The sequence below is a fragment of the Thalassophryne amazonica genome, chromosome 19, assembly GCF_902500255.1.
Source record: "Thalassophryne amazonica chromosome 19, fThaAma1.1, whole genome shotgun sequence".
Lineage (NCBI taxonomy): Eukaryota > Metazoa > Chordata > Actinopteri > Batrachoidiformes > Batrachoididae > Thalassophryne > Thalassophryne amazonica.
In genome coordinates, this window is record NC_047121.1 from 55,693,330 (window position 1) to 55,710,534 (window position 17,205).

At 40.4% G+C, this 17,205-nt stretch overlaps 2 protein-coding genes across 2 annotated transcripts in view; both read right to left on the reverse strand.

The window, feature by feature from the left end:
• Positions 1–3,355, reverse strand: part of lck (LCK proto-oncogene, Src family tyrosine kinase) — a 41,136-nt gene extending 37,781 nt beyond the window's left edge. Inside the window, exon 1 of the mRNA XM_034159582.1 lies at positions 3,037–3,355. The gene's annotated coding sequence lies outside the window, so the exon portion shown is untranslated. The remainder of the gene's footprint in view (positions 1–3,036) is intronic.
• Positions 3,356–11,550: 8,195 nt separating this feature from the next.
• fam167b (family with sequence similarity 167 member B) lies at positions 11,551–15,620 on the reverse strand. Its single transcript, XM_034159826.1, has 2 exons — positions 15,184–15,620; positions 11,551–12,247 (listed from the first exon to the last, which is right to left on the reverse strand). The coding sequence occupies exons 1-2, from the start codon at positions 15,451–15,453 to the stop codon at positions 11,984–11,986; spliced, it is 534 nt and encodes a 177-aa protein (XP_034015717.1). The 5' UTR covers positions 15,454–15,620; the 3' UTR covers positions 11,551–11,983.
• Between the last annotated feature and the right edge of the window lie 1,585 nt (positions 15,621–17,205).

Below are 17,205 nucleotides of genomic sequence, written 5' to 3' on the forward strand. Positions count from 1 at the left end.
CGGTTTGTGTGTCAGGCACAGTGACCCCACAAAGCCTTTTGATTTGGGGATTCAAAAGGTCAAAGGTCAGAAGAACTCAACTGTACTTTGTCCGTTGTGAGCTCATGGACGTCTGCCCGGGGCGCCACGGGTTCGAGCAGATGACGCGCTTGTTCATTTCCACGTCACCGTATCAGGCTTGACGTGCTCTGGAAAACGTGGGCGCACACAGTCTACAGCGTGCACGTTCTCACCACACAGACGTCTTTAAGTAAATCCTCTTCATGTGTTGGAAAAGATGTACAGCTGGTTTACACATCGGTTATGCGCACGGCGGCTGAAGTGATCACCCCTCTCCTTTGACGATAACACATCCAGATTAGAGGGTGACACGGGAGTAGATTTTCACTCCTGTCCCATCCTGCTCCCACAGAAAAATTCCTGTCCCATCCTAATCCCGGACCAGAGTAAAAAAAAAAAATCCTGTCCCGCCCCACTCCTGGTAAAATGACTCCCACTCTCATCCCGCTCCCATTCAGAATGACTCCTGCTCCTGTACCGCTCCCAATTTTTCCCCTTCTTTTAGTTTTTAGTCAATACACTGAATTTGATTTGATCTTCTCCCCATTCTTTTTTGATTACTTTGTGTTCTGCTGTCTTATTTCAGAAGATATCGCAACAGGAACAGTTCCTCTGTGGTAATACAGGGAGGCACTTACTGCCTAAATCCGTTTAAAAAAAACTTCACTAAAAGACACAAAACATAAATCATGCATGGCCTGTGGTCTTACAGTTTTTCAAAATGTGGTGGTGGTGGACACGTAATAATCCTGACATTTACTTTGACTTCTGTTTCTGTAACTGCTGACTGCATATTTCATGTTGTGCAGTAATTTGTATTTTTATTTATTTTCTGTTAATATATATCCATTCCTACATTTAAGGCCTGCAGCATTTTTCAAGAAAAAAAAGGTTGGGACAGGGCAGTTTATTCTAAATGTAAGAATTAATTAATAATTTTTACAGCCAGTTTTCTAGAGAAATGTCAGAGGATGAAAACATGAACATTTCCAAGTTACTGATTTTTTTTTTAAAAGACATTATTTACATCAGTCATTCAGAAATACAAACAGTGTGGTACTTTATAGTACATTTGTGTCAGATTGGCAGTTCTCAAAAACTAAATATACATGCTGGAAGGAGACGAGTGAGGGAAGCCACCAAGACACGACTCTGGAAGAACATTTGTCTTCTGTGGGTGTGAGTGGAGAAACTGGGACTAGCGCAAGATTTTATTTTATCTTCATTTTATATACATGCCCTACTTTTTCTGATTTGTGGTTGTTTTTGTTACATTTCTGAAATGAAAGAACTCCTCTTAAAAAAAGTGTTAACATTTTATTGCTTTTTCAAACTTTGTAGAACAAACGCAAACACCAAACTCTTACAAAGAAGGAAAAAAAATACACAAACGTGCAGGAAAAACTGAACAATGCAGACTAATTTGACTCTTATGATTTTTGAAAATAATAAGCGGTAACTTACTGTGAAATAAATGAAACGCAGAGCTGCAGCCTGATAACTTTGAAAAATAAAAATCAGCAGCTTGTATTTTTATTCTGTCTAGGGTTCATTTCCTCTTTTTTTTTCTCCTCCTCAGTCACGTTTTGTGCTTGAACATAAAACTACATTAAGCTCAAGCTAAAATAAATATCTTTGGAGAATAACAGCCTGTTAAAGTTCAGAGTTCTCAGCTGCTTTGTGTGATTTCTGCTTCTGAACATCACTCCAGAGTTTCTCCACATCAGGTTTTTTTTAAACACACGTGTGTGTGATTTTTATAACGTTCATTCCTATATTCTCATTTTTTTTAAGGAATTTTGACCATTTATTTAATCTCATACTTTCAGTATAACTGTCACTGACACGTGCACACGGTGTGAACAGGACGCACCGTCAGAACAGTCCAGGATGTAATAAAGGCAGCATCACAGTTTTGTTTTATTTAACGTGTTGCTTCATTCAGCTCGTGCTCTCCATGCACTGACTGAAGCAGCTCATACCCTCCGCCGCCCCTCTCCCTCCTCACAGCGAGCCGACACACACACACACACACACACACACACACACACACACACACACAGAGGGCTGCAGCGATTGGACCAAGTCCTAATTTTAGATGGCTTTAAGCAAAGCCGCCCGCTATTTTTTCAGTGTCTTTTTCGAATATTGATCGCCCAAATAATGGCAGGACGGCTCACTGCCTAAAACCTTAGTTCCCGCTCCCGTCTGCTCCCACTAACTTTTAATCACATGATAAATAACAAAGTCTTGTGGTAATCCCACGGGAATCCTGTGACCTGTGGGATTCCTGAAAAAATGTCAGCCTCTAATCCAGATCCTCATTAGCATGCCCCTCCCACAAGAAATTAAAATAAATTGGTAATCCCTGAAATCTATACCTGGAACCTAATAATTTCCAAAAGTTTAATGTGTATGTGTGTGTGTGTGTGTGTGTGTTGGGGGGGGAGTATTGTGTTGGCTATTGATAATTCCAGTACTTATGGTGTTTTTGTGTGTGTAAAAAAAACAAAACAAAAAACATTGCTTTGTAAAGTAAATCCGCCCCATAATCTCCATCTTCTCAAAACTAAAAATACAATCCAGGATGGGCCCAGCACCCACATCTATAAAATACTTTTTGATCAAAATGAGCCACCAAGTTTCCTGTAGATTGCTCAGTTTTATTTATTTATTTATATTTTTTTTTAATAATCCAGTTACGAAACAAACAAATAAATTGGTGACTGATGGAGGTGAAAGCAAATCTTTACTGGCTGAGCTTATTATGTAAAATGAAACCTTCTTTTATTTAAAAGATATTTTTTCATTAAACATCAATTTAGAAATAGTTTATTTTGTGTTTAAAACAAAAAATGTCAAACTAACCTTAAATGAAACCTTTAATTTTCTGACCTTAAATATTCAAACACAGCTTAATTGTGACAGTAAAATATGAGATTTTATTCATCTCTATGCGTATCACTTAATACTCACCTTTTGAAATATCTTCTCTTTAATCATCCAGTATCAAAGTTCAGGAGCCGCCATCAAGTTTTGGCTTCATCTGACAGTTTTTAAAGAGTTTTTTTGTGAATTTTCTCCGGCGCAGCAGCTCGGGTGTGAACGTGTTTTGTGCCTGCTGCTGAGTGCAGACGCACGTTCTCGAGAAGATCAACTGGTTTCCTGTCGTTGGAAGGTTGAGGGTTGCTCTGCAGCCTTCTCACAGGTGCTCGCTGTGCAGCTGCGTGTCTGCACGGGGAACGTTGGGCTCCACGTGAAACGGGTCAGAACAGAACCTTCCAACATCTCAATGTTCCAATGCAGCTAAAAATAGAAGTGGGAGGCAGACGGGAGGTTTGTGACTTCTGCATCACATCTGCAAACAGTGACCCTTTAAACGACCGGTTGTCAATCAGGAGTTTGGGGGCCAAATGTGGCCCGCCCCACTAAAGTCTGCCTATTAATTACGAGAATGTAACTGCGATATTTTGTCTAAAATATTGCGATCAAAAGGTACCGAAAATCAAAGCAGGTGAAAAATAATTGTCTCCTAAAATGTTAAATAATTTGTAACAACACTGGACGCGCAATGATAACAAGCCATACATGTAAATATTACTTTAACCATTTCAGAGCTGCAACATGTATTGGATTATTAATCAATTATTAAATGAATAAACTGTTTTCTTATCTATTAATCATTTTGAGTTTTTATGTCTAAATTCTCTCATTTCAACATCTTCAAAGAAAATAATTTGTTTTTTGTTTTTTACTCCTTTCTAGAATCAGAATCAGAATCAGAATGCCTTTTATTGTCATTATACATTGGTACAACAAGATTAGGGCCATCCAGTTGCAGTGCAATAAAATAGAATAAAAATAAAAATAGTGCAAAAAAAAAAAAAGAGATAAAAATAGTGCAAGAGCATGTATCAAAAACAAGATATAAAGAAAAATTCAACAATGTAAGGAAAAATATATATACAATTGACACTAGAGCAAGGTGCAGCTAGGATATAAATATATTGCACAGAAATGTATATTGTCTATGGGTGATTGGGTTATTGCACATGGTTAGGATTGTTGCACGAGGAAGTGATTTTTTTTTGGGGGGGGGGGGCAAGACATCTGAGGACGTCACGTTGGACATTTGAGAAATGCTAATCATTTTTTCTGTTTGTTTGTTTTATGATTTTCTGACACTTTATGGACCCAACACCTAATAGATTACTTAATTATTATGAATGGATCTAGAAAATAATCATTGGCCTAATTAAAAATGTTAGAATAATCAATTTATTAAAGAAATGGTCAATAGATAAAATGACTACAAAACATAATCATTAGTTGCAGCCCTATTTTGTTTAGAAATTAGAGCCATTTTTATGCAGATTTCCTCCAACAGACAAAAACTAACATCAAGTAAGTAAATAAGGATTAAATCATCACTTTTACAGACAGTTTACTTTGAATAAGTCATCTCCTATAAAATCCTCCTCATCTATAAATCCCCAACGTATTGTCATGAGGCAGTTTAATATCAGACAAAGAATTATGCACACTATTTTACGTGTATGTGTAATCCTGCAAATGTGCAACTCAGCATTCAGAAACGATGATAAATATCCCAGACCGACCCTGCTTTATTTATTTGTTTTATTGTATTTATTATTTTATTTTTTTATTTATCATTTTTATTTTATTATTTATCATTTTTATTTTATTTATTTATTTATCTTGCCATGTGATCACAGCTTCCCGGCTGACGATTATGTGGTTTATGTACAAATTATTGTGCCTTGTTTTTCGTACATTCTGGTGGTACCCAAGGATCCTCTGAAGAGACTTTGTACCGAAGACATCTTCAGATCGCTGGTTCTGGTCCAAGTCAAACAGGCATACAGTGGGACAGGAAGTAACAGGACCCTAAAGACTTGGACTTTCCATGTTGCTGCTGCCACAACTGGGTGTTTCCTAGCTCCTGTTTGGCTGAGCAGGCAGTGGTGCGGGAGCACAGACAGTTGGAAAACATGCAGGACAGGTTATCTCCAGGAGCAGGGGCGCAGACCCTGATGCCGGCCGTGGTGTTACATAGCAAAGTGTTTTTGGTGATTTGGTCATTCATACTTCCTGGACGGTGGTTTCGGGCCTCGGATAGCGTCACCTCTATTTTGTTTCCACAACCTATGTGGTTTAACACTGTTCTGCGTGCAGCCTGTGTATCATTTAAATATAGACTTCGCGGCTAAACTTCTACTTGACCCGTCACAAATAGCAGTCTTCAGTTTTTCTGAACGTGACTTTTTTCGTGATGGGAGTCAGTCACCCTGAGATCAAATTTAACCCTGCATGAACATCAGACACGGGTTCCAAAGCTCTGCTGCCATCTTCCAGATAGCTCTGCTGTGGACCACATCACCTCTCTTGTGGTGAAGGGCTGCCGCTGCACAGCGTGCACTGACAGGAAGTCAGGCTCAGCCCCGCCGGATGTGCACACAAATGCACGCTTGGGTGGCTGTCGCTGTTTAAAGGAACTCTCACTGGTTCAGCCTCCACCTGAGTAGAGTCTTTTTCCATTAAACGAGCACATCACCGAAAGGATGTAGCTCTGCAATGGTGTGATTCATTTCTCTGTGCTACGAAACTCAAATTAGGACCTCGATCCGTGGGGCTGGATGTGTTTATGTGTTTGGGGAGTTTGAGGGACAATCCACAGTTTTCAGTAAACACGGTGGAAAGATTCTGTCTGAAGACGGGCAGCGACACGAAAGTTTTATTATTCTTTGAAACTTTGTGAGAAGTCTGACATTAAATCCTGTGATGTGACATTTGCACTGACAATACTGACTGAGAAGTTTTGAGCCTGACCCAGAAAAAGTAGGGCGTGTTCTCCATCTGTTGCATTCTGGGAAACCAACATTTCTCAACATTGCACCCAGTGAGTCAAAACTTCACACATTCTCAAGAAATGTTGGAATGTGTGAAGTTTTGACGCATGAAACTCTCTCAACAGCGATTCATCTGGTGGACCGAAGTGTTTGCAGCTTGTTAGAGGATCTAAAATCTCTCCCTGTCCTTGGATTTAAGTGGAACAGGTCTGAGTCAGACCTTAAACCGGATGACGGGGCCCATAGAGTCCCTCACCATGTTTGGAGATCAGTGGCAGCCTGCAGACCTTATCAGGCCTTCAAGGTGTTCTGGTGTCGCCCTCAGCTGTCACCGCTCCCAACTGTGGTTGGAAATCACATTCTGTTACGCAGTTGAGATAAAATCAACATGCATCAAGTTTTCCAGCCATTCTGACACCTGCTTCATGATGCAGGTGTTGTTCTCCGCGTCAACGTGAGCGAGCAACTGCTGATGCTTACTCACACGTACGACTGCATTTGACATTTATTTTCATGACCCGTTAATCTATCGACCTGTTGTTGTCGACATTTTTGGCACACAGTCCAAAGTGTGCCAAAAATGCCTGTTTTATTTCTCAGACCTTCGGCTGCTCCCTTGTTTGCACTCGGGGTCGCCACAGCAAATCCAAGGTGGATCTGCATGTTGAATTGGCACAGGTTTTACGCCGGATGCCCTTCCTGACGCAACTCCACATTACATGGAGAAATGTGGCAGGGGTGGGATTTGAACCCAGAACCTTCTGCACTGAAACCAAGTGAATTAACCACTTGGCCATTCTCAGACCAAAAGCCTTAAAATCACTCACTCACCTTCAACAGCGTACTCCAATTAAGTGTCATGGTGGGGTTGGAGCCTATCCCAGCAGTCACAGGGTGTGAGGGGGGGTTCACCCTGGACAGGACGCCGGTCTGCCTGACCATTTAAAGTTTCCAGTCCACTTAACCTGTGTGTCTTTGGATGTGGGAGGAAGCCAGAGCACCCTGAGGGAACCCACACAAACACAGGGAGAACATGCAAACTACACACAGAAAAGCCACAGGTGGGAATCGATCCCAAGACCTTCTTGTTATGAGGCAACAGTGCTAACCATTAAGCCACTGTCCTGCCCATAGTCCATGAGCCAGTCGTGAATTTTGACCTAATCTGTACCACTTAACGGGAAAAAAACGACACCTCGAATCCAGTCTCAGTGTATCATGGCCTACACAAAAATGTATGATAGCCATCCCAGGCTGGTAGCTGTAGCCAGGTAGGGGTCAATGAAGAATTACACAGAGGTCAAACTGTAAAAATGCTCCAATCATGTTGAAAACTATATCACATTACTTGTCTGATCATAACAATTCCAAAAAGGCATAGTTTGGATTATCTATGATGGAATGTTCTGGAGTTATGGGGTAAAAACAGCAAAAATGGTGACAAAGTCAATTTTAGTTTGTACAGGGGTCAAAAGTTAAAGTTGCTCCAATATCAGCAAAAATGATGCAAATTATTTGTTGAAATAAAAGGATTAATAAATGGAATAGTTTTGACTGTGTTGAATGCTTTTTCTCCAAAGTAAAGGTCAAACAAGGTCAACATCCATTGAATTCTATGACATGTGACATATGTTACCCTGTAACATGAAAACTAAGCATGACAGATGGTGCAAACTATTCCTTTTTAGAACCCTATTAACTCAAACAATAATTTGCATATTTTTTTTACTGAAATTGGAGCAACTTTAATATTTGACCCCTGTACAAACTGAAATTGACCTTTGTCACCATTTTTGCTATTTTGACCCCATAACTCCAGAACATTCCATCATAGATAGTCCAAACTATACCTTTTTGGAATCATTATGATCAGACAAGTAATGTGATATAGTTTTCAACATGTTTGGAGCATTTTTAAACTTCGACCTCTGTGCAATTTTTCACTGACCCCTACCTGGCTACAGCTACCACCCTGGGATGGCTATCATACATGTGTGTGGAGTTCATGACACACTGAGGCTGGATTCTAAGTGTCGTTTTTTCCCCTTAAATGGTACTGAAAACCTGCTTGGCCCATGGACTACCAGCATTAACATCATGAGCACAAAATTCACTTTCGATCATAACTTTCAAAGCAATTTGTTTCGCCCATTTTAATCCAGATGAAACCACTTTAATGAAGTATCATTGCTTCCTGTCTGCTTCATGTTTCCATCGATCTTGTTGGATTAATTTAATGTGGTTTAAGGGATTTTTAAACCTTTTTCTTTCTTTTTTTTTCAAGAAAAATTTAAAAGCCACAAACTATTTTACTGTTGTTTTTTTTTTTTTTTTTGAAGCCATTGACAAATTTAACCTGTTTGTTCTTGTTATGGAACAGTTTAGAACCAGTTTAAACCAGGTATAGTGGTCCTATGGTGTGCAACACTCTATGTGACTATATGCCCCAAACAATTGTTGGGGTGGGGGGACATTTTCAAAGGTCAAAACAGGCATTTCTGGTCATTTTGTGACAAATGGTTAATTGGAAATAATAGCAAGATTTTCATACAAGCAAACAGATCAAATTTGATATTGAGTCTCCCATGTGCCTTCTGGCAATCTGTAGCCGAAATGTCACATCTTTTTTCTTACTTCAAGAAAAAACCTTTTCTGTTTCACTCCATTATGAAACATTGTAACAGGTGATGCAACAGACACAAGTCACATTATGCTCTCTCCAGTCACAGCCCTGTCTTGGTGGCTTTCCTCACTTGGTACCTTCTTGACCACTCAGTCCAGACAGACTTATAATACTGTTTGTATTTCTGAATGATTGATGGAAATGAAGTGAGTTGGAAGTGTTCATGACAAATCTAAAGAAAACTGGTCATAAAACTGATGATTTGTATTAATGATAATATTAAATTATTTAATTCATATTGATATTTAATTAATTATGGCCTCTGAAAATTGAGGAACACTGTAAAAAAAATGGCTGTACATAATCAATGGTTAATGTGATATTTTTGAATTAAAGCTGAAAGTCGTCATGACAAGAATATCTGGATTGTTCCATGTGGACTCCATTGTGACGGTGCACATAGAGGCAGAATGACTGTCCAAATACTTGTGGACCTGACTGACTCCTATGCTTCTTTTACAGTCAGATAGTGTGTACTGTGATATTGCTGAGATTTATAAAGTCTGAGGATAGTCTTCTATCTGCAGGTCAAACCTGAACGCAACGAGAAACTTAAGTCACGTTTTTGTCAACACGTTCCACCAAGAATACGACCTGAAGGTACGAAATACTTTCCTTCTGATATTATCCATCTTTGTCTGAGGTCTTAATGTCACACATGAGCTTGTGACTTTTGAAGTCTGCTAGCTTCCTGCTGATGTTTATGTTTCACACACTATCAGTTTTCTGTTCTACAGGACAATGGTGATGGTGATGATGATGGTGTGTGTGTGTGTGTGTGTGTGTGTGTGTGTGTGTGTGTGTGTGCATGCGCAGGGTGTCTGTTTGGGTGTCATGTGATCGCCACGTGTACACACTAAAACTAACATAGTACACCAAGAAACAGGATTTAAAACATTGGTGGATACAAGAAACACAGATTTAATATCACACAAAATCTTTTTTTAATATTATGCTTTTGTGCAAGAGGAAATTCCAAATACATATTTGAAGTCTGCATTTTTATTCTTGGACTCGAAGTACAGCTTTGCAGAAATTCGCACATCCTAATTACAGCAGGATTATTTTACCATCTGCACAGAAATATACACACGCTATCCAAAAAAAAAGAGAATATTCAATATTAAATATCAGCACATATTTTACACTCGTCATATTTTTTTGGATAATATTTTTTTAAAATGTATTTTACTTCAAATGATAAACTGCAAGTAAGAATTATTTTCATTATTCAATAAAAATTATTTTATTTTCACAATTAATCCATTAATCTGGAAAACATTTGACAAGCTGTAATTTTAGTTTTTTGTTTGCTTTGGAGGTTTTTGTTTTTTGCTTCATAAATAATTTAAATGATTCATTACTCAAATATGTACTCAGTTCATTTTATTGATGGTCCGACTGATTGCTTAGTCATCCTGTAAACCAGAACTGAGTCCAGACTGAGTCCAGGATTTAAACTTTTTGTGACCCTTTCAGCCAGTGCGTGGTAATGTTCTGTCTGTTTTCTTACAAACAGCAGCTTGTCTCCATGCTTCTATCCTGGAATAAGATCAGTCGGATCAGTATCCGGATTTAGATTATGTGCTTCAGTCCTGGAATAAGATCAATCGGATCAGTATCCGGACTTAGATTGCAGGAAAAAAAATGTACTTCATATTGGCGGGAGAGGAACTGTAATAATTTCGATATAAAACAGGACTACGTCAACCTCGTAGCTCCGCAGAGGTGCAGCAGTTTCTTCAAACCCTTGACCCATATTCAACTCTCCAGTCATGTGTATTTTTATAACCGAGGTTGTGCACTGTTACAGCTGATGATCACTCAAAAACGGACTCACTGATTTTTATGAAATTTGCTGCAGAGTTGGTGCCTGAGCCAAGAAATAAACAACTAAATGTGTGGATTCAGCTCCAGATCCAGTGTGCAGGACAAAGACCAAGGATGTTTTTCTGCATTTTTGTCTGTTTCTACTGGCATAATAATAAGTATGTGTCAAAGTTTAATGTGTGTATGTACAATGTGCACCAAAGCACCACTTCTGCCCAAACTAATCATTTCTACATGCTGCACAAACAGTTTGTGGCTATCTGTACGAAGCCATATGAATAATAACAAATTTTATTCTTACATAGTGTTGCCATATTAGTGGTTGGGTTTAGAGTTTGGATTAGGAGTAGATTAGGTTTCTCCACTGGCATGCCTGATGATTTCATGCTATGACCCTCTGTAGTGGGTGAGATCTGTGGTATAAGAGTGCAGGCCAGCCTGGGATTGAATCCCAGTCACGTTAAAGTCTTTGTGTTTCAAGTTCAAGCACTAAGTGACTACGATAAATTTAGAAACACAGATTAAAAACATTTTACTTCAAAAGGTGATTTCAGTCCTACATATGGATGAAAACAAAAGTAAAAGTGCGTAACACCATAATCACGTGACCTGGATTGACCAACCAAAATCCATCCATCCAACCAGTTTCTATACCCGCTTACTCCAATTAAGGGTAACGGCGGGGGTGAGGGTGGGGGTGTGGGGGGGGTGGGTCTGGAGCCTATCCCAGCAGTCACAGAGCATGAGGTGGGGTTTACCCTGGACAGGACGCCAGTCTGTCGCAGGGCCACATATAGACAAACAAACACATTCACACCTGCACACACACCTGTGGACAAAAGTTCCCATTTCACTCAATCTGGATGTTTTTGGATGTGGGAGGAACCAATCAAAATTGCTACATACAAATACAATATAGTATTTGTATGGACAGCCGCTGCCAGAAAAAATGTTTTTATCTACTACTTTTTTGACTGGCTGGGATACTGAGACAACATAACATCAGGTTGGGTCGTTTTCAGTTTGAGTACTTGGTTTGTGTTAGTTAATGGCTGATGGCGGAGCTACACGTGCCACTCAGTGCCACTATGTTCACTGTTGTTTTTGTTCGTTAACAGTGGGCTGTCATCTGCAATGATAATAACGACAACGCCTGCTGCTTTGTCAACACTTTTTTCTCCGAAATGTCCTGACCGTTCTGAGCGACCTTCATGTGTCAGAGGCTGTCACACACAGTGAAGCCCCACCCCTTGTGTCCAAATGATTTTGGATACAGAAGTGTTCTTGTATCTGTGTGGCCACGTTTAGGAAGACAATGCATTTTGTGGTTCTTTGTTAAATATCAAGTTGTACTGGTTTGACAACAGTGACATAATGCGCATCTTTACTTTGACCTTTCATGGGAACACGATGCTCGATGAAGTCAGGTTGGGTTCAGCAGTAAAGGTCACACAGGAGTGCACCACTGCACACCCAGGGTCATCAAGGCGTTCAGTTTGTGTCGCCTGTAGGGGCGCCAATCTCCTCGGTGCATCACGTTTTAACACAGAGAGAACCGTCTGGAGTTGATGTTCATCTTGGTGAGGCCCAGATGTTTGAGCGGTGTGGACAGAGCGAAGGCAGCCTTCATGGGGATGTCACAGAGTAGATCCGACTCCTCGCCGCACTCCTCCAGCTCATACGTTGCGTTGTCCAGCATCTCCTTATGGCGGTGGCACACCTGTTCCACCTTCAGGCGGTGGATCTCAGACCGCAGGCGGATCAGCTGTCGGGCCAACAGGTTGTCCTGAATCTGCATCTCCCTCTGAGAAGAGAGTTAGTGAGACAGAACCAGAGCTTTACAATCTCAGAGTCAGACTTGTCAGAGTTATTTTAACACTCTTGGAGGTGAATATGGATGGTTCTCAGAGCTTCAAGCATTATCTGTCAGCGACTATATGCAATGGAGGGAAAAAAAAAATAGTTTTCCACAACAACAGAAGTTTGTGTCAAATTTTTGTAAAAATAACAAGTTATCCAAAACAACACAAAATTAATTAAAACTGAAGCCAAATGAGCATTACGTTAATTCAGAATTTCAGGGAAAACCTGTTTGAGCGTGTTGCTATAACAACGTAAAAGTGCACCTTGTGCATCAATATGCTGATGACACTGTGCCGTGTAGACGATTCGCAATTCAACAAATGCAAAACATAATGATGTTCAATAACAGAACAGTGCCACCATGTGCTGGTTTTTAAGATCCAAGATTGTTTTTAAACAGCGACTATAAAATATACTGTTTCTGAATTAAAACAATAGGACTAAAAATATGTAATAGTGTTTCAAGTGATGTAGTGCTCGAGACCGCTCTTTTCATTTACTTGGCCTTTTCTTGGAATTGAAAGCAATCAAAATCCATCTTGAGTTGGTCTTAGACTAGAATAAGTATAAAATTATAACAAAATTCATAACTTCATTCACATTGTGTGGACAAAAACTGCATTTCACAGGAGATCCCACAATGCAATGCTCTCTTGAATCAGTTAGTCTCATTGAGCGCCAAGAACGACGAACAATCCACTGTTTTTAAATTCAGTTTTGTCAATCACAGAATAATTATTTCCATTTCACTTTTGAATATTAACATTCATATTAAGTCAAATAAAATTCACGGTGTTCAAACCAGACTTGTGTTTTAAGGTCTCAGTCTCTCTTGCTCCAAAGATGCCACAATCCCAAAGTCTTGACTCAGACTTGACACAGATGGTCGTGTCTCCATCCGTCCTTTCAAGTATCTTTAAAAAAAAATTTTTTACTGAAGCTTTTGTTAACACCCCCTCCCCCCACCCAAATCATCCAGAATTTAGTCTTCTACTGATTTTTATCCAGATCTTCTCTCTCTGAACTCAAATTGGAAGAAATCATCCATCCACCATAACGTGAAAATCAAAGGATGTTGACCTGGATCCAAAGATTAATTTCTTTTTCATGATGCCATCATGAAATGGCGTGAGATTGGGTTGGTCCCGAACACCAAAATATAGATCCGATCTTTAACCTTCATCTTAAAAAATGCTATTTTTATTTCTCAGTGAGCCTCCACAAGGGCTGGTCACAACTTAAGAGCTGGTGGTGGAGGATCCACCAGATCTGGTTTGGGTTTGACACCCCAACAGGAGATGGGTTTTCGGGTAAGACAGGCGTGTCAGCTGAAGGTGTCGTGAAATGTTTGTGAAAATAGAAATCTGTTGCACAACTGTGCGGACAGGAAACTTGTGTAACCAACCCAGAGTCTTTCAAACATCGATATCTGGAACAAGGAGGTTCTGTGATATTGTGTATGTCTGTTAGAGGGATTATGCAAAAAAAAAAAAAAAAAAAAGAATCTTTTCAGACAAACAACACAAACATTTGTGAAATGGTCAATCTCATCAGGTGGTGCGATTCTGTTTCCCTCTTTCTTAATGTTTCTCAGTTTCACCAGGTTCTGGTTCCTGAACTGGTTTGACAGTTGATATTCCTGGGGGAGGGGGTGGCATGAAGCCCGTCTCTAAGTCCGTCTGTGGCTGGAAGCACCTCATGCCCGTATATAGAGGGGGTTCAGGGGGTTCAACCAAACCCCCCCCGAGAATTCTGCTGATTTTTTTCTGCTGATGTTTTTCTGATCTGGATATCAACGTTATGTATTTTCTTTTCATTGATATTAAGCAACAAGCACTAACTGTTACACAGCTATTATCACACACCCTCAAGTTTCAATTTCCTCTGCCAGAGTAATCCCTTAAGTGATGAAAGGGGAAACTGCTAGATACACTTTTCCCATGGGGGTTGAGAATTTTGCTCCCTGGTCCCTATCCTCCTCTGATATCAAACAGATTAGTAGGCTTGTAAATACCCATGCAGACACATAATTACACTTGTCTGGTTTGTAAAAACATGTTTGTATGTATAAGCTGAGAAATAAAGGGAGCTTCTCACTTCCTGTTGCAAATACTGTAAAGGTGCAAATATTCACGTGGGATTTATTATGCAAATTTCGCGAGTTAAACAAGGTCACCAAATTAAATACTGCTATTTTAATACATAATGTACATATTCATAATGTAAACGCAAATATTAATACTGCTAAATACGACCGTTTTATTTTTTGCAAAAACTATATGGATTTGAATCATGTGCGCTTGCATCAGCCAAGCTTGAACCTTCGTGCGCATGCGTGAGTTTTTTCACACCTGTCGGTTGCGAATGACGCAACCGACAGGCAGGTATAAAATTTGCGTTAATGTTATCTTGGTTCTTCCTGGGTGGTTCTTATGGCAACTGATCCAATCCCAAGCAAGGACTATTTGTATATAAAAATGTATTTCCTAAAATGATACATTTTGGGTTTCAAATGAAATTTATGTAGCTTTCTACCCCTCCAAATCCTCAAAAAGCTTCTGCTTCGGGGGGCTTTGCCCCCCTGGGCTCCCCACGAGGGCGTTGCCCCTCGACCCCACCGGGGGCCCTGCGGCCCACTGGACCCCCAACTCAAGGATTTGAACCCCCCCCTTACACATTCCTATATACGGCCCTGCACCTAATGCATTTTTGTGGTTGAATATGCTGGATTGTGATCAGCAGGTCTCACCAGCATCCCCGAGGTTTAGATTGAGGACTTGGCTGCAGCCTGCGCTCTTCTGGTGCGCCTGTAGTTTTGACTAAACTGAAGGTTTGGGTTGGTTACTGGATTGAGTCAAACACTCATCAAAGGCTCACCAGCTCTTTCCTCAGGAACTCCAGCGCATCATCAATGGTGTCGAAGCCGCAGATGTTGCTCACGATAAGATCCGAGGCGTCGTTCCTGAGCGCGGTTGGCGCGCCGAGCTCCGGATTGTCCTTCCACGGTCGGCTCTGGACGCGCTCCTGCCACTCCTGATAGGACGGTCTGCGAGTTTCTAACTTCAGCTTCTCTGTCAGCGCCTTAACGCTGTTCAGGTCCTCCGTGTCTCCCACACACGCGTCCTCTGCAAACTCTCTGAACTCCATGTGCGCGCACTGAGACCGTCGGTTCGCTCCGTATTCTCGGCGACTGGAGTGCAACAGGTCCTGAGCGCATTTAAGAACCAGTAACCGCCCACATCCAGGAGAGGTCGACTTCCAGGGAAAGCACAAGTCCCAGGATTTTTTTTAAATAGAAATCCAACACGCATGACTGATTAACAAGTAGGATCAAATTTCGAAACAGTTTCGATGTGGCTGCGTCACAAGACTCCACCCCCCACCGCAAGGAGATCAAGGAGTCATATTATTCTCACCGTACAACATCGGAATAAAATGAACAATAATAACAACAATGCAAGACCCAAATCTGCTCTCAAATCAGATGGAACAAATAGAAACTCGGGGTCCCTTAGTTATTTAAGAGTAATTCCTGCTCTCAACCAGGAAAAATTAATACAACTTTTGGTCCCTTAGTAACTGAAGAGGAAAACAAAATGCTCTGAAACAGAGAAAAATCATTTGGATTTGGAGTCTCTGAGTAATTTGAGGCCAAATTCTGCTCTCAAGCAGGAAAAAATGTAAACGGGAACAAATATGACTTGGAGTCCTTCAGGAATTGAAGACCAAACTTTGCTCTGAAGCTTAAAAAAAATTGGAGTAAATATAAACATGAGATCCTGCAATAATTTCAAACCAAAATCTGCTCTCTGGCGGAGAAAAAAATAAACTGGACGTAATAGGAACTTGCAGTCCTTCTGTAATCTAAACCCAAAATGTTTTTCACATAATAATTAATAATAATTTGGCGGCAAATCCAAATTTGGGGTCCCAGAGTGACTAAAGACTGAAACCTGCTGTCGTACAGGAAAATAATTAGAATAAATAAAAATTTGAGATCCTGTTTAATTTTGTTGAAAATTTTATTACTGGATTACAGTAACGTGTGATTTCAGCAGGGTCATAGGTCAAAGCTGACGGTCAAAGCAGGAATTTCTTGTCACTTTCAGGAAAAATGGTCATTTTGATTAAATAGAAACTTGAGTTTTCTGCTTAATTTCAGGTCAAAAACTTTTGTTTTTATTCTTCAGTTTTGGACTCTGTGTTTGCACTCACAGGGTCCTGTTCAGAGAGTCGGTGGGATAAGGAGTCAGACTACCGACATGCAACATGCACACCTGGGCCTGATTCACTGTGTGTGTGTGTGTGTGTGTGTGTGTGTGTGTGTGTGTGTGTGTGTGTGTGTGTGTGTGTGTGTGTGTGTGTGTGTGTGTGTGTGTGTGTGTGTGTGTGTGTGTGTGTGTGTGTGTGTGTCGTCCGTCGGACAAAAACTCTTCATCTGCATCATCTCAGCCCACTCAGGTGTTAATGGGTACCGGCCTCGTTTAGGGAGGCGTCCTGTGATGGACTGGTGGTGTCCAGTCCGGGGGTGGGGGGTCGTAGACTCTCATCCCCTTCACGCTCCAGTGTCCGGGGATAAGCACAGGTACCGACAGGAACCTCGGGACCTCTATAGGAACCTCAAAACGGTTGGATTAGTCCTTCAATCAGGACTTTAATGAATGAGTGAAGCTTGAGGTTTGTGCATGCTGCCATCTAGTGGTCATTTGTTATAACGCACTCTGGAGTTTTATTGACATGGGAAACACGTTTACTCTGTCAACGCAAGTATTGCGTAGAGCAACAAATAAAAATAAAAAAAAGTTGTATTTAACAATATTCTAGAGTAAATAAATGTGGAAACAGGAGATGTGGGATTGAAATAATAGTAAAAAGTTGTGCTTTCAGTCAGTGTAAAAA

What these genes read in the sequence shown, in the direction of transcription:
- fam167b (XM_034159826.1), bottom strand. Translation starts at nt 15,453, where the DNA reads ATGGAGTTCAGAGAGTTTGCAGAGGACGCGTGTGTGGGAGACACGGAG. An exon ending in AGTTCCTGAGGAAAGAGCTG is followed by an intron (nt 12,248 to 15,183) that starts GTGAGCCTTTGA and finishes CTCTCTTCTCAG; the next exon opens with AGGGAGATGCAGATTCAGGA.